Source organism: Haliaeetus albicilla, chromosome 2, assembly GCF_947461875.1.
Source record: "Haliaeetus albicilla chromosome 2, bHalAlb1.1, whole genome shotgun sequence".
Taxonomy (NCBI): Eukaryota; Metazoa; Chordata; class Aves; order Accipitriformes; family Accipitridae; genus Haliaeetus; species Haliaeetus albicilla.
This window is the reverse complement of record NC_091484.1, coordinates 57,812,864-57,834,061: the sequence shown is the minus strand read 5'-3', so window position 1 is coordinate 57,834,061 and position 21,198 is coordinate 57,812,864. Positions and strand designations below refer to the sequence as shown.

General features: G+C 39.4%; 1 protein-coding gene across 2 annotated transcripts in view; it reads left to right on the top strand.

The window, feature by feature from the left end:
* Positions 1-21,198, top strand: part of RSU1 (Ras suppressor protein 1) — a 111,917-nt gene that overhangs the window by 21,988 nt on the left and 68,731 nt on the right. The window contains exons 3-6 of one of the 2 annotated variants that reach the window (XM_069776060.1): positions 4,827-4,947; positions 8,616-8,734; positions 10,294-10,376; positions 10,646-10,760. In XM_069776060.1, coding sequence (XP_069632161.1) covers positions 4,827-4,947; positions 8,616-8,734; positions 10,294-10,376; positions 10,646-10,760 — 438 coding nt within the window. The remainder of the gene's footprint in view (positions 1-4,826; positions 4,948-8,615; positions 8,735-10,293; positions 10,377-10,645; positions 10,761-21,198) is intronic. The other variant, XM_069776052.1, reaches the window with a different exon arrangement.

Sequence of the window (21,198 nt, the reverse complement as noted above, 5' to 3'; positions counted from 1 at the left end):
AGATAGATGTCTGGTGTTGGCTTCTGGTTCTTGATGTGGAGAGAGACCAAAGGTCCAGATCCAGGACACTTAGGTGTGGGGTTACATAGGCATTGAATAGTAGCATTTAATCCTTCTTATGTATGTTTTGGAAATCTTATCAGAACTTTTAAACAGCTCCTGCTTATGTAGGAATAAAATGTAATAACTTGCCTTGAGTGAAAGGCTGCTCTGCTGAGAATATATTTTAGTGCCTAAAGAATTGCCACTAACTTCAGGGCAAAAAAGAGCATTTTTTTAAAAAAAATGTTCTGAAGCATAACAAGTTGCCAATCCTTATTTCCAGGAGCGCGAACAAAGTCCTCTTATTCCTTGGTGTGGAGCCTGTAGACCCTCTCTTTCACTCAGCCAAGCTCTTGAAATCAAGGTGAAGTCTATAGCTGTCATAGTGAATCACTGTATGCATTTTCCAGTATTGAACAAGGTGGGGAGGGAAGCCATTCCTGGTCTTGTGAAGTGAGACTTAATATGAATGGGGTTTCATGATGTGACTGAAGCTTCACAGGAGAATGCAAAGGCATTGGGTTGCCAAATTTTACTAGCATTTGCTGAGGGGGAGTTTAGTTGTTAATGACACTGGGCAGCAGATGGTCTTAGAAGAGTTGTTAAGACACTGTGGATTGTACTGTAAATATGTGGGTGAATGGAACCAGGATGCTGACAGTTCACTCTCACAGCTCATCATGAGAAGGTGACTCGAGTGGAATTCAGTATTGCCAGAACATGAATTTCTTGGTATTTGGCAGTCTGCTATATATCTGGGAAGAATTTTGCAACATAACAGTGGGATGGTAGTCAGGATGCACTTAGCTGTGTAAAGTTCAGAACAGAGAACATTATATGCCTAGTCAGCCTTGCTTGACCACTGCTCATCTTTAGACCTGAAGGTACTGAACCTGTGCAGTTTAGCTACAAGACCAGTACAGGAGTTAATTTCAGTCTTCCGTTTTTCTTTGAATCCAAGAGAGCATTCATTCATACTACAAATTAATCTGAATTGTTGGACCAGAAAATAAGCTGTTACAGGAAAAAGTCCTCTCTCCCTTACCACAAGCCTGGTCTTGACCTACTCTTCTGTTTTTGCTTCTCATGGAATGCCTCAAGCCCCTCCATCCAAACCAAAAAATACAATTGTGGATTAGGGCTTTTTATTTTGATTTAACAGGGTGAGACACAAAGTATTTCATCCAAATCCTTTGCTAAATTTTTAGCATTTTTCTCATCTCAGCCTGCTTGCCCATGCAGCTATTAGTATGGCTTGAAGAAAATAATGATATAAAAAGTATCCTAAGTGTGATTCACAACACAGAATACAGTATGTGGGAATTATACAGATATCAGAAACTTAGCAGACAGTGTGCAAGGACACAGCTCCTATTGTTCACCAGGGACACTTACTCACACCTGTGCCCTGACAAAAGAAAATCAAATTAAAAACCTCTGATAAACCAGCCAATGGAAGTTGAGTTTTTGCCCCGTGTTTGCAAGTGGGATGAGTAGGTAGAGTCTGAGACTCTTAACTGCGTAGTAACCCATTGAAACTAGGGTTCTCTTTGATGCTGTGATCTTCAGCACAAGCGTAATCTTCATGAACAAGTCTCTGGAAGGCATTTTCTTCCTGTCTTGGTGTCTAGGTGTCATCTTTTTCTGGGTGGTTTCATGGGGTTTTTTGGATTTTGTGGTTTGGGGGGGGTATTTGTGTGTGGTGTTTTTTTGTTTTGTTTTTTTAAATTAAAATAACTGTTCACCTTCTTGCTTGAAATGATTCTTCCTCTCCCCACAGTCTCCTAGCTTAAGTCAGAAGTGAGATACAAGCTTAAGAATCCATTTATTCTTAAGGGGGGGAAATAAGCTGGTTTGGACAGGTATTTGACTAAATCAGTGTTGCTAGTTCAGGGGAGCTCAGTAGCTGGGTCCAGCTTTTTGCTTTGATGTCACTTATTGTTTGGACTCTGTCAGGCTGCTTGGAGGGTGCTTGTCCCATCTTGTGGTCTGTTCACAGGTGCAGAACAGCTTTGCTGCTACTCCCGTGATGCAAGTGGTCATTAGGTAACTAAATCCACTGTGAATAGGACTGACTGAATATAAGGTGCCCATTAACCAACACTGATTCAACTGAAATGCACATCAGGTGTTGCTAGCTTTCCTCACATGAGGGTAGCACTAACAAATTGTCTCTGTAGTCTGGCAGTTTCTGTAGTCCAGCTTCACAGAAAGATCAAAAAAGTTCTGAGGGCTTCCTGTGTTTGTAGTGATAGTATTGTCCTTGGTGTAAGATGTACTTTTCTTAGTTGGCTTTGAGAACTTTCAGTGTCTTGGATAATAGCTTCTTAATTTCTTGATCATCTTGTGATGGTTTTCAGCCTGAATAATTGAAATACAGAATTGACACGTAGGCAGCCAAGCTGACTATAGGTTTGGTAAGTTTGACCTCGTGAATGTCATGCTCTTGTTTTAATGTTCCCTCAACAGAGCTCTGCATTACATTTAGCATAATTTGTAATGTTAAGTTGCACTGTTTTTTCTAGGAGAGTGTAATCTCTTAGACTGTCCTAAAGGCCAAAACCTTCAGACTGCGTTTTTACTAATTGCATCAATAGTATAACTTCAGGAGAATTGCATTTGGTCTCAGCATTGTTTAGTAGGCTTTGACTAAACTAAAACCTGTATTTGCTAATACTTCTGATTCCTATTCTTGCATAAACATAGAACCTATTTGAGAAGAGCAGAAACATTGTTTGCCAGTCCAGTGCATCTCATCAAAGTCAAATTATAAAGTCTAATTTCTGAAAGGAAAACATTTTAATACTGGTAATTACTGTTCTGGTGAAATGTTGAGGCTGGAAACAGCTGAATTATGTCAATTAAAATCCTCAGTCAACTTCTGTTTGGGAATACTTTCAAACAACAGTAGTAGTACACTACTCTACTTTCTGAAGGCACATAATTCTTGCCATCATTGAGTGACAGATACGCATGGACCAGTTGGAAAATACCACAAAGGGAGGGCTATTAAATGTTCAGATTTGCCTTAGTGACTTTATAAAAAGTCTGCTAAAAATCTCCCGCAATGAATATGACCCTCAACAGTAATATTTATGTAGTGTAATTAGAGTGTTTGTTAGGGATCCTGTTATTGTTCACAATGTAATTAAGATTATAATCCAGTAAATGTGACATACTATAATGTTCTGCTTTGTAAACATTATTGACTCAATTTTAAGACTGAGATTGCCTCATGCCAACAAATAAAAGAAAATCATGGCCTCATAAAAACTTCTAATTAGTTAGATGTGCACTCTATGGGTTCCTGATGCAGTCAAAGTTGAGACTGAACCAAGGTGAATATTGAACACAGGTGCAAGCTTCAGTGCAGGTGGTTTGCCAACCTTCTTTTTCGTTAACCTCATCTGTCTGCTTAAATCTCACTAGGTTTAAGGAGGAAAAGATGCAACTCTGAATAGCTTTTTAACCTCATCTGCACAGGCATATTCATATTTTGTTTCTGCCTTATTTTTCATGTTTCTAGATAATAACCAGATATTAATTTGTTGGTAATCCAATGTAGCCATGTATGTGTATTGATGAGTTAGTTATTCACTTATGGGAGGGCTTGGCTGAACAGTTCATCTTTTAGGGCTGAACTTACTTTTGTAAATGTTGCTGTATCTTAAATGGACAAGAACTTGGATACTAGATTATTTAAGCAGTAAGTAGAATGGGCCATCGCTAAAAATGGATTTTTATTTCATGTTTGCTGTTAAAGACCCTTAATAAAACTGTTGTCTTGGTGTAACTACTTGTATTTTTTCAACTCAAATAATGAAATGATCCAAGTCTCTTAGGCTCTGCTCTTTTGAGACCTGTGTGTGCTACATGAACTCAGATGACAGCCTGCTTATCTTTGTTAGTGTCCTGGTTTCAGCTGGGGTAGAGTTAATTGTCTTCCCAGTAGCTGGTACAGTGCTGTGTTTTGAGTTCAGTATGAGAAGAATGTTGATAATACAACACAGTTGTTGCTAAGTAGTGTTTAGTCTAAAGTCAAGGATATGTCAGCTTCTCCTGCCCAGCCAGCGAGAAAGCTGGAGGGGCACAAGAAGTTGGCACAAGACACAGCCAGGGCACCTGACCCAAAGTGGCCAACAGGGTATTCCATACCATGGGACATCTCGTCTAGTATATAAACTGGGGGGAGTGGGGGCAGGGGGATCGCTGCTCAGGGACTAATTGGGTGTCAATCAGTGGGTGGTGAGCAATTGCACTGCGCATCATTTGTATATTTCAGTCCTTCTATTATTAGTGTTGTCATTTTATTAGTGTTACCATCATCATTATTAGTTTCTTCTGTTCTATTAAACTGTTCTTATCTCAACCCACGAGTTTTACTTCTTTTCCCGATTTTCTCCCCCATCCCACTGGGTGGTGGGGGAGTAAGTGAGTGACTGCGTGGTGCTTAGTTGCTGGCTGGGGTTAAACCACGACAGTTAGTCTATGAGAGCATTTGCTGTCCTTGTCTCTCTATGCAAAGGCCTTTGTTAGTCAAAATATCTTACAGTACTGGTAGTAATTTTCTGAAGAGTACAAAGTGACTGCTCTCAGCAATAGGAACAGATTCCAGATAAGGAGGGGTTTTGATATGAACTTTGCTTTTATTGCAATAGCTATTAGATGCTGTTTCTACCATCAGCCACTGTACAAACAGAGCAAAAGACAGGTGCTAGTAGAGCATCTATAGTCTAGGTAGCTTGCTCAAATTGCAGTCTCTCACTGTGAAAACTATCCCACAGCTGTGCCAGCAAACATCGCAGACCTGAGAAACATAGAAGTGCTCAACTTTTTCAACAACCAGATTGAGGAGCTGCCTACACAGATCAGCAGCCTTCAGAAGCTCAAACACCTGAATCTTGGGTGCGTATCTTAATGCAAAAATTTGCTGTAAAAGAGGTACTGTCAGATGTTGTCACAACTGAACCTGAAACTTCTTATTTTTTGCTACTAAATTTCTTTTTGAAAGTGTTTGTGAGGATAACTTTGCAATTATGGCTTCAAAGTCTTTAGCTAGTGTCCTGGATAATCGGATACTTAAAAGTGATCAAGCACTTACTCTGGTATACTGATAACCATTTAAGGGCAACAGCTACTCACATTCATCTAATACTGAAGTCAGACTTAATTATTGAATTTTACTTCCCTAGCAACTGTCTCTTAATTCTGTGGTTGCTGCATAAAAGCCAGGCTCTATTTTGTGTTCTGCTTTGTAAAACAAACAAACAAAAAACCTAACCAACCAAACAAAAAACCCCCAAATGCTAATTTTTCCATGTTAACTTAGGACTTTAATTCCAAAGTCCTAAATTTGGGATTAAAGAAATTTTCAAATTCTATTAGACCTGTAAAAGAAGCAGCAGATCTTTAAATGTGGTGTGCATTTAATTTGAAGAGCTAGTATTGACTGAATTTGAGCCAGAGGCATTCATGTTGAGTGTTCAGATATTATATTCCAGCAAAGTTGTTGATACTTTATAATAGCTACAGTTGCAGAAGGCTTTCTTGAATTAAGAAAATAAATGTGAAGCACAGAACCTTCTTAAAACTAACTGGGCATATTAAGCTACTTAGTAAAGCACTGGTGGGGGTAAGCCTTAGCTTTATAGGCTTCCCATAGAAAGAATGTATTTTATAAATTCAAACTTCTGAACACCTTAAACTGAATTTTTTTTACTATTTTCAATACCAAATGGTTTTGGCTGGGCTCTGTGCATCCTGTTTTAGATACCTTTGTAAAGTTCTGATAATTGAATTGCATCTTGAACCATTGGAATGCCAATAAATGTTTTCATGATGATCTGTCTTCTGTGGTCTTTATTTGGTCACTTTAGATCTCTAGCATGCCTTAATATCTGTTTGAACCTGGAATTGCTTTTCAGAGCAAATATTAATTCATTATCAGGTTTCTATTTATCTTTGAGGTTAAATCCATATTTTTTGAATGGCATATACAAGTGTATGGAAGGAGGAAGAAGTTGGGCTCTTTCCATGGATTAAAGCAGTGACGAGTGTTAGTGTAGTTCAAATACTGGTCTTCATTAATGGAAAAAATGTAGTGCAAAAGTCCACTTGGGGTTAAGACCAGCAGACATTTAGGTCTGGAACCACAGTTGCCACCTTCATTGTCATGTGGCCCAAGATGTTGTAGATTAAATGCTCTTCCTTCTTAATCCTCCTTCCTCCTTAACCATAATCTTCCAGGCACAGGATTTACAGGCCAGCCTTAGCTCTGCAAAATGGGTTCTGCTTCAGAGGTCCTTGGAGTCAGTGAAAAGGAAACTGTTCTGCCCTAGTAGTTTGCTGGGGGGCAGCCCAGAAACCCTCTTGTCATCTGTAGTGCATGTGTACACACGGTGCATCAGAACAGCCCTCTGTTGGGGGAGGGGAAGCTTGAATAAAAGCGTAGATTATTTTGGGGAGGATTTTGGTGCAGAAGGGTCAAGCGGTGGGGTGGAAAGAGGGAACGTGTACTGCTACACTGAAAGCTTAAAAAAAAATAAAATTGGAAGGCAGGTGTGGCACAGTTTCTGTTGCACAAGCTCAATGTTTGAACTTGTACAGGGCTGAATAGTGCTGGGCAGGGACTTTCAGCTGATTCTTTTTCCATGCCAAAGAATACATACCATTCTGCCTGTTGTCAATAGGGGGAACACTCTTTCTCTCCCTGTTCCTTGCTTATAAAAGGGAAAGGCAGTCAGGGCCAGTTATTTGTTTTACTAGTGAAAAAGGAGCTGCTTTATTTAGTCCTATTTGATATACAGAACAGTTTTAAAAACAGTGGCAAGTCTGCAGTAGCAAGAGTGGAGAATGCCTTTCTGTATTTTAATAGCTGCTACTACAACAGAAATACTAGGTGCATGTCCCTGGTAGGACCCTTATGGGGGATGTGGAGGAAGAGTATTTCATCTAGGGTTTAGCTACAGAGAGCTGATCTCTACATGTTGTTCTTCTGGTGAGGCTCGCTTATGCAAAAGTGGGAGAGGAAAGGTGGGGTTAGTATCTGAGCATCTGTGAAAGAAATGTTGTATGTACTTCTCCTGCCTTTGCTCACATGGATGTGTAGTTATCATGCTTAGTCTGGAGGTGCAGCTGCTTTTGTCTTCTAAGTGTCCAAAGAACTTTTAGAAGATGGGCTTAACTGTCCTACAGATGTATTTCATAGTACTTATCACATAGCGTAGCACAGTGTTTGACAAACACTGCATTTGGGAGGGAAGGCCCAGAGATTAGCGCCAGAAGTCTTTATTATTTTGGGGTACCCAACTTTGTCAATACTTCTACTTGAGTTTTCATAGTTTTTAGTGTTACATCATGCTTCATACATTACATCTCCTCTTGACTTCATTTTTGGCTATTACTATTTATCATTTTTGCATCAGAAGGAGGGTCAAATTCAGAATATATTTAGAGGTAACATGTGAAAAGTCATGATTGTTTCCAGTTGTCACAGAAGAATAAAATCCAGTTCTCCAAAATAGCTACCTCTACATGCTTCTCCTAAAGATGCCTGTCTTCTTTGTTCCACTTTCAAACCCAGTTGACAACTGAAGCAAGATCCATACATGCAAGCTGTATATTTGGTGTACATGCAGTAGAGACCATGTGAATAATAAGCTCATGGTTCTTTTCTGTTCATATGATAACCAGCCAGAGCTCTAGCTCAAACACAAACAGTAAGGTTCTATTAATATAGTCTCCAGCTCCTTGCCTGCCTTTGTCATCACAGCAGCTCTAGTGATTATCTGGATCACCTTGTTCAAGCCGTTTGAGGTCAGAGAAAAGTTACTGTTTTCTGTAGCTTGTCTGCTCCAGGTTATCAGAGAAATCTTTTCCTTCTGTTAGATTTCCCCATGTTCTTCTGGCTGTTGCCAGTGGGAACTGCTATCCTAAACCCTCTAAGACTGGCTGAACAAGCTATATTTATGCTAAGCCTCATCAGTCAGGGGACTGACATTTATTTCATGCTCCATGTGCATCAATAGTTATCTAGTGACAAAAATTTGCTGTTCTTAAGAAGGGGTTTGAGCAGCAGTTATCAAGGAACATAAATACCATGGAGTTGAGGTATTCCTCTTTGGTTTTGGTACCGTGGTGAAGAGCTGTGTGGTATGGCGGAATGGCAGATGGTCAAGTTGATGTGCAAAAGGGTAATTTGTAGTTTAGCTAGAAGACAAGTAATCTACCAAGGACCAGTTTTCTCTGTGGCACACTGTTTAAGCTGAGCATAGCACTGTGGCACCTCTCTCCTTTGTGCTTCCCGTTTCAGGTGTGGCTGTTGATTGACATAACAGACAGGATCCCTTGCAAGTGCATGAGTTTTGGGCATATTTATGGGAGTGAGAGATAAAAAAAGGTCTCCATCACAAAAGGCTTGCTCAATATCTTGTAGCATCAACCCCTTTTCAAAACAAAAGGGAAGCTTGGTGTAGATTACATTTTTTAGAAATTAAACTCTTGTTGCCTGTGTTACTCCCACTAGATGAAGTAAATACTGATGTCATGTTCTGTTTTTTCCTCTTTACCTACAGCATGAACAGGTTAAACACCTTGCCAAGGGGATTTGGCTCTTTACCAGCTCTAGAGGTTCTTGACTTGACTTACAACAACTTAAATGAAAATTCTTTACCAGGAAACTTCTTCTATCTGAGTAAGAAACTTTTCTAAAAACTCTACAAATCTTCATGATATGGTGCTTTGCTTTCTGCAGTTGAAATTTATTTGATGGAGTCCAAACTCCAACAGAATTTTTCTGATATTTATGTTTTTCTTCAAATGTCTCTTGAATATTTCTACATAGCTCAGCAATATTTATCACTGATATACAATCACCTGACACCATTGGACATGAGAAGACTGGGTTAGTAATGGTATATTAGTTTTCTTCTGAGTAATATTTCCTTGGGTCCCATACTCAGTTGAAACTTAAAACTTCATGGAAGCATGCAAGCCTCAGGGAAAAGTAAACTGTTTTGCAAGGCAACTGTTGTGCATTGTCTCTGGAAACAATTGTGTTCGTAATGGTTCATTACTGAAATAGTTTTAACAGCATGTGGATGTTGAAGTGTCCAGTATGTTAAAAATTATGCTAAGGTTACAAAGCTTGGCACAGGAATGGTAGAGCTAAGCTGACCTTTGCACATGTTAAAAATACACAGAGAGTTAAAATAAAGGTATTGTAACGCATATGTGCAAAAGGGCTGCTTTATGGTTGCCTAAGCAACTTAGAATTCTGGCACTTTCGGGATTTCAGTGATTCTGCTACCTTACTGGTCTTTTCAGTGTACTATCCTGAAGTGGCTTCAGGATCAGTGCATTTAGCAGCAAAAGTGATGGGCGAGGGGAGAGGAAGCAGTGCCGCTGAGAGATCTCATGATTGTAACCAGGCAGAGGGAAATTTTTAAGTCAGCATTATTAAAAATGGTCACATTTAATGAAATGAAAAGAGGAGGAGGAGTAAACTGCGTAAGACAAATAGGATCTCCTCTCTGGCGGGGAGGAGAGGTTTTGCTGACTTGACCACCTTCCTTCCCGCGACACCCAACAGTTCTTTATGAGTCTCCATTTTAATTTTTTTTTCAAACTGTCATGTATGCTCATTCAGTAATAATAAGCTACATGGTTGTGCTGGGTCATCTCTTTTTCTGTGAATTTTTGTAGAGACTAAGCATGGAAATTACAAATTATACAATTTGAGTCTTCTGTGTTGCTCTCTTTTAAGATCCCTCTACTGGTGTTAGGCTGTGCTTTCTATAGAGCTTAACATAGATGTGTATTTGTCCGAAAAACTCAGATGATTTTTTAAATGTTTGTTTAGAATGCAAATTGATGTAATAAATAAGAATCGGGGGTAATAAAGAGTAATGACTGTATTCTGACAGCTGAGCATTGAGACTATATGCCAGAACCTGCCAGAGTCTGCTATTGTAGAAATTGTTAATTGTGCCAGTCCTTGCCAGAGTCTACTATTGTAGAAATTGTTAATTGTGCCAGTCCTTTTGAATATAGATGTTTTCCTGAACTCACCAACAATACAATAAGCCAGTAAATCTAAGTTTGACCTGCTTGTTATTATTGTGAGCCCTGGGTATGTCAAAGGCTTTTCACCAAGTCAGGATTATTAATCAAACCTGACTCCCTTTTATTGATTAGACCTCAAATGGTTGGGTTATATGCCACCCTGTTTATATATTGCTATTTAATTTGCAGCCACCCTGCGTGCACTCTATCTAAGTGACAACGATTTTGAAATCCTGCCGCCAGATATTGGGAAGCTCACAAAGTTGCAGATAGTAAGTAATTTATCTAAATTCTTGGAAAATCAATTCACTTTTGCAATGCTTGTAGGAATAGAAACTAGTCAATTTGAGGAGTAGTAGGGTATGTTTGCAGGAATAGACCACTACACCTGGAACTGTTTCTTGTTTACCAGCAGACACTTGTAAATAAATTGGAAGAATTGAGTGTTTAGGAGAAAGGTGGGGACAGAGGGAGTAGAGTTCTTTTTAGGCTGCTTTATGGTAACTGAAAATTGTTCTGACTACTTTATATTCACTCTCAGCTGAGTCTTAGAGACAATGACCTGGTATCACTGCCTAAAGAAATTGGTGAGCTCACTCAGCTTAAGGAACTTCATATCCAGGGAAATCGTCTTACTGTGCTGCCCCCAGAACTAGGTAAGATTATGGATGATCATTTATTTATTTGAATAATAGCAATAATGGTGTACTCTGTTTCCTCTGAAACGAAACTAGTTGTTAAACTCTAGGAAATGATTATGCTTAAGTTGTCATTGCTGCTAATATTTACTTCCCTCTGAGAAACGCTCACTTTTTCACTCCTACTGGATATGCAGGAGGGGCCAGAAGACGATGTGTGTTTGTTTTTATTAGTTTTTTACATGTTATGTTTCCTTGTGTATTAGTACACCTGATGGCCAATTTGTATATGGCATCTTGCTTTGTATAACATATCATAAATACCGGGTCTGCAAAGCTATTGTTGTCTCTGGCTGGGTTTTGAGAATACTATTTGGATCAGCCAAAATTGTATTAAGCAAAAATGACAGCGGCATTAGTGGCTTTTTTGTGACTATGCCCATAAAAATGGAAGTTTGATCAACTAGCGTAAAATATAGCTAAATCAGAGGAATTTTTCATTTTTCTGTTTCAGTAGCCTACCTTTCTTGGTGAGTTGACAGCTTTTTCACTTAAAGAGGTACAACTGGTTGATGTACTTTGAATTTGTGATACTGGCCATTTAAATATGATTACAAGTGGCTTCTTTCAACCTATAAGGTAGAGTTTTTCTTTGAAACCTAAGTATCGATTTTGCTGAATTTGTATTGCAGTATTCCGTTTTATGTGAGGGGCATTAACTTCAGTAGAAGTTGTGCCTGTTTGTCCCAAGCCAGAATTTGGTTTCAGATCTTTTTAAAGATTGTCATAAAATATTTTTGTTGGGAATAATGTATCTGCATTAATTACCTGTTGTTGAAACACTTGTTACACAGGGTTTATTCCTTGTTTCATGTTATTGTGGACTGTTATATAGGGAAGTGTCATGGTTTAAGCTCAGCCAGCAACAGAGCACCACGTGGCTGCTCAGTCACTCGTCCCCACCAGTGGGATAGGAAGGAGAAAATATAACAAAAGGCTCGTGTGTCGACACAAGGACAGGGAGGGATCACTTGTCATTATCATTAGGGGCAAAACAGACTTGACTTGGGGAAGAAACCAAAATCAGTTTAATTTGTTACCAATCAAATCACAGTAGGATAATGAGAAATAAAACCAAATCTCAAAACACCTTCCCTCCACCCCTCCCTTCTTCCTCGGCACAGCTTCACTCCCGGACTCTCTACCTACGCCCCCCAGCAGCGCAGGGGGATGGTGAATGGGGGTTGCGGTCAGTTCATCACACGTTATTTCTGCTGCTTCATCCTCCTCAGGGGGAGGACTCCTCACTCTCTTCCCCTGCTCCAGCGTGGGGTCCCTCCCACGGGAGACAGTCCTCCATGAACTTCTCCAGTGTGGGTCCTTTCCACGGGCTGCAGTTCTACATGAACTGCTCCAGCATGGGTCCTTTCCACGGTGTGCAGTCCTTCAGGAGCACACGGCTCCAGCGTGGGTCCCCCATGGGGTCACAAGTCCTGCCAGAAAACCTGCTCCAGCGTGGGCTCCTCTCTCCACGGGGCCACAGGTCCTGCCAGGATCCTGCTCCAGCTGGAGGGGGACAGCCTGCCGTCTCACCACGGGCTGCAGGGGCATCCCCTCCTCCCCCGCTCCTCCTCCCCCTCCTCCCTCACTGACCTCGGTGTCTGCAGAGGGGTTCCTCTCCCATTCCAATCCCCCTGCTCACTACCAGCTCCCCTTCCTAAACCTGTTCTCCCAGAGGCGCTACCACCGTCACTGATGGGCTCAGCCTGGGCCAGCGGCGGGTCCGACTTGGAGCCAGGGAAGCTTCCAGCAGCTTCTCACAGGAGCCGGCCCTGCGGCCCCTCCCCCGCTACCAAAACCCCGCCACACAAACCCAGTACAGGAAGCTTCTTTGTTTTTAATAGTACCTTCCAAATAATAGTTCCCAAAACTCAGAAAGATAGTGACTGAAGTTAGCATGACAAAGCAAAATTGTTGTCATAATAACTTGCTTGAACCCATTAGAGAATGTGGCAGCTGTGTGCATAAACATGACAGTCTGCAATCTATGCTTTTTGTTTCATACAGCAAAGTGTCTGCTTTTTTTCTGTGAAGTGGGGGAAGATGCTTATTTTGACTCTTATTTGTTTGTCCAGCGTGGGTTTTTTGTCTTTTATCAATTTAGTGGACTACATGATGCTGAGGTTTTTTGCCTTTTTTTTTTTCTCACCACTGGTACATGAAAGTTGTTCTTGTTTCGTTAATTTCAGATGTTTATTCTTTGACACAGGTCCTTCTTTAGCTTTTTGTCAAAGTCATATTTATTTCTAAAGTCTTTTTCAACAGCAGTAACAGTTCAGAAGCATGTAGTATCTGCAAATATACTTTTATGTAGCTTCCTAAATTATAGCCTTCGTTTTTTCTAGAAAGTGGAAGTTAAATGCTGCACTGAGTCTAACCAACTTCTGTGGCTAATTAAATGTCCTAAACATGCTGCTGCCTTACAAGCGTAACAGCAAATTCACTTCAAATGGTTTTATCATCATTGTCCAAGCCAAATGGAAATGTTTGAAACAAAATTCTTGATGTTTATTTTGCACTGACCTGCAAAACTCAGGATGGCCAAGGGAAGCACTTTTCCTTTTAGTTAACATTTGTTTGCAGTATAGAACAATATAGAAAAAGGACTTGTAATTTTGCCCCACCTGGTCAGGATGAGGTGCACTGACACAGCTTAAGTCCTTGTTACCTCTGTTCTTTATTACTCATATGCTATTCTACAAATTATATTTTCTTTTCATGTATTAAATTACAAATGTTTCATTTTATGGTCTTGCCCAAGATGCTTATTCATGATCAGTTGGCATAATATTTATTGCAGTCTATGCCATGTGTAGCACTAGAACTATGTCACATATTTAAAATAGTCTAGATTTTGGGGTATATTTCCAGAGAACATTACACTGAAGTCTAGATTTGTAACTTGTGCAACTTGCAAGCATATTTACTGTGCAAAGCAATGTTCTTGCTTGTTTTTTAAATATATAGGCAAACATTTAGGGAATGGATTTTAGTAAATGGAGCACCAGGCTGAGATTTGGAGGGCTTGTTTGAAATCATGTAGCAGCAGGCCACAGGCAAGCATGAATCTGCTGAATGATTAGAAAAAGTCACTTCATCTCTGCAGCCCTGTTTTCTCTTCTGCAAACTAGGGCAATTTAGAGAAGCACACCTTTGCAGACAGTTTTAAAGTCTGCCAGTGAAAGGTGGTATGTGAGTGTTATGAACTGCTAATTCCATAGTCGCCATCTGAGGGGAAAACAATTTTATCTGCTTTCTGAGTTGTCCCTCCTAAATTTTTAAAATTGAATTATAATGTAAGGAGAACTATGCAAATACTTTGTGCTGTGCATGTTGGATAAATAGCTTTTCAATGAGCAGGTCCTATTTGCATTAATTGGAGGTACTGCTGTTCCACTTAAAGTAAACAATCTTTCTTCTCTCATTATCACTTTCATAATTAAAGGTGCTGAAGGCTTTTGACTGGCTTAGTTCAGGCACTGGTGGACACCAATGAGTCATTAGATGTTCATTTACCAGGGAGATGGACACAACATAAACACCGGAATAAAACAGTGTATTTGAATGAGGAGAAGTGGAGGAGTACATTAAACTGGTTTTTAAAGGTAATAGAAATAAGTGCAGAAGGCATGGAGAGTAGGGTATGAGAAAAGGCCACAGACAGGCATTGGGATCACAATTTTGGAATGGAGAGAGATACCAATAAATAAAACCCCGCAGCCTGCTCTGAATTTCACCTGATGTGATTGAGCATGGCACACGCCAGTAAGAGGGCTGGGGGAGATCAGTATTATCCTCCTCTGTGTTTAGCAGAGAATACCTATCGCTAATTTAAGAAAAATATTCTTGCCCAGGAGGAAAAGAGGGGTCTAGAAGAGTGCACTGGTGCTCTCCGTGAGGGTGCCTGTCTGTAAATACAGTACTTGTGAGTGATGAACGCAGGAAATGGCCGGGAGTAGGTGGGTGGAATTTGCAGCTTGTTTTTATCGTTTGTCTCTCAAAAACGCGTTTATGAGGAATGGTGGTGGGCAGTCATATATAAACTTTAAAGAAGCACTGGCATTTTTTTCCCTAGCATTTAAAAGGTTATGTGCTGCATTGCGAGACAAATAAATCATGATTCACTGCAAAAACAGAGTTGCAGTCAGTTATATAAATTGCCAGGGAAGCACTAAATCTGTCACTTTGTGTATTCTGACCATTTAACAATTGGAACGGTGTTTGGAAAGAAAGCGGAGTAGAAGCAAGAACCACGTGAAGTGGCAGATGCAATTAGTAAGATCAATGATGGTGTTTTAAGTTCATTGTATGGTCATCTGGGTGGACCCATATGTGTCACACAAAAGATTTTCTTAACGGAGTCAGCAGTGTAAAAGTAGTATATGGTTCAGAATGTTCACAAAGTAGCTAAATTCACAAAGTTGTAGCTAAATGTAAATAGCCACCCAGAGAATATAACTAGCTTATCTGTAGGTTTGCATTTTTGATGTGAAAACAAATGGCATGATTTTTAAAACCCAGATTCTAATGTTGACTGTGTTCATTACCCTGCCTCCAACACAGGTTTGTGCACACATACATGGAGTTTGCTCATGTTTATGCATATGGGAAGAACAGTGATTTCTAAGGAGGCATTTTTAATTACCATACTCTTTTTCTAAAACTGAATGTTGGTATCAATGGCTTTTAAGTATACTATTCAATACTGTCTAGTTTATCAAATAATTTCCTCAGGTAAAGGGAGACACTATCAAAACTGTGAAGGTAGGTACATACTTGAAAAGTGGAAAATTCAAGCTCTTTAAAAAAGAAAAAAAAAAAACTTGATGCGGTAAGTAGCTGTGTTCGTTTTTAAGGACAGTCAAACATTTTGTAAATTAAATCTGTATGTCAGAATGGCTAAGTAATTCTTTCATAATTTTTTCATTTTGAACAGCTAAATTATCTTCTGTGGATAAAGGATTGGCTTTAAATGGAAAGTTCAAGGAATCCTGCCAAAAGTCTCAATATTTCCATCATAGGAAGGCATTTTAAAATTTAGCCTTTTGAAATGACTCTAGAGTTTGTGAGTGAATATTATATTACGCAAAGTAGTTGCTGCAGTTGTTTGTTCAAGTTAATATTAATCGAAATAGCAGTTTACTTAGGTAATTATAACAGACATGTGCAAACATAGGAATCACTTATTTCACAAAAGATATTTCTTTTCTAAATATACTTGATGTAAACGCCAAACTTTTCTTATTTCAGTATAAACTGTCACTGCACCCTACCTGTGTCATAACACAATGCTGCTCAAACCTGCAAATACAGGTCTGTGGTGCCTGTTGGAAGCCTGAACATCCTGGGGCTCTTTGGGCACCAGCTCTGAGCACTGGAACAACTAATTGATACCTTGCAATTTAAAAAAAAACCCACCTGTTTCTACTTTTGGAACTAAGGCAAAGGTGGTGTAAGAAAGTAAGGACCTTTACTAAACTTACCAATGGATAAACAAAATAACTTGTTTTCTAGGACTACTGATGTAGCAGTTATTAGTTAAGGAATAATAGAAAAATGTACATAGCAAGATAGGTCAGAGACAGATTTTTTTATGTAAGAAAAGCATCTCTGAAAATTTGTGAATATTCTAACTGTGTTTCTTGTTTTAGGCTTATTTTGTGTTACAATATGAAAAAAACACTGCCACCAAACCCCACCACTTTTTACATAGTTAGAAACCAGGCTATTCCACAGAGTCCTTGATGGGAATTAAGGTGTATGGGAAGAGATGACAACTTTGCAGTTTCATTATACACAGAAAGATGTTTTCTATAGCCCATTATTTAGATTTACACCACAGGCATTCATTTCCTTACACTGCTGTAATTCTTGCCAAACTTGCCAAGATTCAGATTTGATCTTACATTAGTTTTTAAAATATGCAAGTCCTACTGTCACTTCTCAGATGACTACAGTGTGTGTGTAGGCTTTCCTAATGTTGACTGTACTCTAAGTACCATCAGCATAATAATGATGTTTCTGTCAGCAAATACTTCATCTGTTCCATCAGAGCTGTGGTAGGTAAGAGTACTGTAATTAGAGCCAATCTGAGCAAATGTTATATTTGTTGTTAAATTTGGTTCATTTCACGTGTTCCATAGTACTTAAAAGTGGTTTCGCTTTTCTGAGTACTTGGCAACCTGTGTTTGAATGAAAGTTTCAAAGGTGCGGGGCAAAAGCAATACAATGAATCCTTTTTGAACTCATATTTTTAAATTAACTAGATTTTGGTCTGATAGGGACCCTTCAAAGAGAGAATGCTCTGTTGAATTTCTGTGTAACTGAGAATCCCAGGGGAGTTTCTGAGATTGGAAAAAATGTGCAATATATTTCAAAATAAATTGGGATGCTGATCCTCTAAACCTGTAATATTTCCTGTGCCATTAAAACGTCTTTGATGTTAAACTACTTTGACATCACGTTAATTCCCTTTGTTCCAAAAACCATCTGCCACGTAGTGTGTTTCTTGGGTTTTTTTCACTGGGAACATTTAGCAGTGACTGTTGGTTTGCCCCTTGAGATCCCAGTCAGCACCGGACATTTGTTACGCAGAGCAGTGAAGGAAATAGTATTTCTGGCACACTGTGTCACCTTTCAAAGAAAGGAATCCATGAAACTTAGCAATACTTGTAGGTCTTCTAGTAAATGGTCTCTCTCTTACATTAGGAATGTGGGAGAAATGAATTTAATTGAGTTGTAAGTAATTTGAAATTATTTTAGAACGAGTGTAGGAAACATTTTGAAGTAATTTCTTGGATTTTTGTCAAGATGCTGTTTCTTCTGCCATACTACCCACACAACGGCATCAGCTGGGCTGGTTGCCTTGGTACCTGAAGGCCGTGTGTGGTGGATTTTGGCTGTTGAAACAGTGTGATTCGTCATGTGGAAGTACAAGCCGTTAGCAGAGTGCTGTTTGGCTAGGATTGCTTTGTGTGCTGCATTGAATAAGTTCCTGGTTTGTGGCTTTCATCTGTGAATGTTAATATTATTTACTCTTTCTACTAGTTGTCCTGCTAAGGTCAGGTTTGTTGTATGGAGTGATGGTAGAAATTGCCAGGTCTCTCCCCTTGTTCCCAGAGAGTTAACCACTCCTCTTGTCACCTGAAAATGTGAGTTTGCCCAGCCAGCTTAGGTCTATATTCTGCCTGTACTTAATACCTGAAATGTGGTTTAAGGGAGAAGTTCAGCATTTCATCCATTCTGTTGTCTTTCCCAGGCTTCATCTTCAGTCCTGTCACATTCTGGAGTGGAAGTCTCCTTGTGCCAGACTCCCCATTACCCTTTGGTATAATGATTCTGGCTGACCTTTGCTATGATGCTGGAATTTTGTATAAATATCTCAGGTCTAAATTCGCTTTGTTTTAAACTCTTCTGTGGAAGGTTGAGGTGGGACAGTGCTGGAGAGTAAAATCATCTTCCCATAGAATTTTAATAGCGGTAGCTAAGGCAATACCCGTTTGCCCTGTACCACTTCACCTTTACATCCAGGGTAAAGAATTCAAGATTTAGTTAGTCAGCTTTTACTTTATTTATTTAAGCTGTGGTCCTTTTTCTAAGAGTTGAAGCAAATGGAGTAGCTATTCTGGGATCACACAGAATAATGAGAGTCTTTAACCTATCAAAGGGAAGAGTGAGAGGAGACTTAGCTGCCGATCCTCACTAACTCCATGAGAAGGAAGCACAGGTCATCTTTCTGCCATGTAGGTGGGCAGAAGCAGCAGCAGTGTTTGAGAACTAAGGCAGCTCAGGTCAGCACTGAAATAAAGAATGCATTTCAACAGTGATGAACCATTTGAACAAGACACCACTAGCAGAGTCTCCATCTCCTGATGTTTTTCAGACCAGGTGTTTTTCTGTTTGAAATGTCTTTGTTAAATTTTTCAGTTACTGAACTGACAGAGATCTAGTGTTAGATGTATTCAAGCAAACATTCAAGTTGGTGTCTAATCTCTGAACTCATTATTGGAAATTCTCACTTACATCTGAGAAGTTGTTAGAATAATGTGTGATGTTACAATATCTGCATTCCTGAATTCAGGGACAATTCATTTTGTCCCTGAAAATAATTCTAAAACTGAGGATGGGCTTAGGCTTCGGTGGTTGGCTTTCAGATTGCTCGTTCAGCCTTCTCTTACCCTGGGGCTTCCTGTCTAACGCTCACAGGTGAGGCTACAGACATTCCCATCTGTGTGGTGAGGAATGCAGTCAGAGGAAGACTTCCAGCCTGCTTCTGTCTGATGGACGCTCTGGAGTATCTGTTTGGTTTATTTGTATGTACTGAATCTGACTTCTTGATATTTGAGACTTGAACCTTTTCCCCTGTTAAGTAAAACCACCACAAATGCTGAAGTGCTTGGTGACTCCAAGTGATAACTGTTAGACCTTCTCCAGTACAAGAATGTAGGGGCGAGAGGGCAAAAGTGTTGCTGGGATTGATCTTTTGGAGATGCTTCTGTCTAGGTTTAGATTTACTGGTTTTCTTCTAGTGCAAAGAAACTCATCAATAAGCAAATGTGTATTTTTGACATATGCTATGGAGCTGTAGATTTGTTTATCATACTGAATATTTCTGTGAATATTTCTACTGGTTCCAAAAAGATTGAGTCACACTTCACTTTTGTACAAGAAGTCTTTGGTCTCTGTTGTGTTACTGCTCCTTTATAACTACTGTTTAAATCTACTCTCTCTGTGACTCAAAAGACACCCTCAAAAGTGATAGAGGTCTTCAAAGCAAAGATGATCTTACTTGTTTATAGGAATGATAGGAGTCACCAATACACAGCTTACATGTGCTTAAGATTGGTGTAAAAATCATTTGCTTTTGATAACACTTTGCGGCATAGAAATCAGTATGTATTTTCTTTTTTTTTTTTAACATAGATTTTAAGACGTAATTCACAATTATATTGCTTTGGTATCATTTTTATGACATAATAGTCATGATATTTCTTCCACCCCTACGCTTAAACCAATCTCTCGCTCTGTGGAGACAAAGCACGTGCCACAAAAGTAATAAAAATTGTAAGCCCTGTAGTGTAAAGCAAATCTATAACAAGCCAGGACAGACATATTTTTACATACAACCTAAGTTTAAATTTGGTATAGTGGATTGATCCCTTACTTAGCATTTAATAAAACAGGATTCAAGGGTATTTATATCTAAATAAAGCAATACAACTAATTTTATTCCTCCTGTCCTTATGTACAACAGTGAGAGAGTAAGACCTTTTTGTTGTAAAGGGAAAGAACATTTAAATTGCAGTCTTAAGAGTGATCACTGAAAGGGGTGTGTTACAGCCTGAGGACTCTCCTTGAGGTCAGCACAGTAGAGTGTAGGCTGGAAGGTGAGTCAGAGTATCAATGGGACGCAGATGTGTAACAACAGTATACAGGCTAAAAATTATTTCCATTGATTTTAATGAAGCTCCACTAGGGATGAATTTAAACCATTGCAAAGAAGCGTTGATCTGGCATTTTACAGCTAGGATCATGTTTCTTATCCTGAATGCCAATGTTCAGTTCTCAAATGTCAGAGTTGTTTAATTACTTTATTTCACCTTTTAATTTTTGAAAGTATTTAAAGTGTTGCCAAGGGGCATTTGAGTGGAAAGGACAAGTCAGATTTGTGTTCGTTCTGTTTTCTTTTGTTTGTAGTGAAGTAATGCCTATGTACACTAGTCATGCCTTACTATACCGTAAGTATAAGTACATTAGGTAAATATTATACGCTGCATGTATCCTACATCACAAAAGGGTGAGGGGCTTATAGTTGCCTATAAGACGTGCTTGCGGGCTAGATCTAATGGACAGGAGGAGCCTGGGAAGTCTGGAGACACCCTTAGTCAAAGCGATAGGTAGCATTATCACTGGCTCTGACACTTATTTCTGCAAACATGACTGTGGGAGGCAGCATTTTATTTGCTTTTATGAGCTCTTTTCTGACCTTTGCAGGCAGTTGAGCAAAATACAAATGTTCACACAAACCACTTAACTTCAACAGCACTGAAGGAAAATAACAAAAAACATTAACTATCATGTTTTAGAGCAAATGTAGGATAGATTTATTGAGGGAGGTGCAGGGACACTGTAGCTGCCTTTTCCCTTTAACATCACTCAGGATGAGGTGTGCCCACTGTCATACAAGATGTCCCTTCTGTCCATCCATGGCTGTGGGAGCTCTGAATTTAAGCAGTGATAAATGGATGGCATAAGTTAGAATACATTAAAATTAAAAGTATGCATACTTTGATTTTGCCCTTGGATTTTCAAGGGTTTGTTTTGGTGTAGATCTATTTACTGTAGCTTCCAGGTGGCAGCTAACAAGAGATTTGGGTAGCAGACAGTTTTCAGGTCT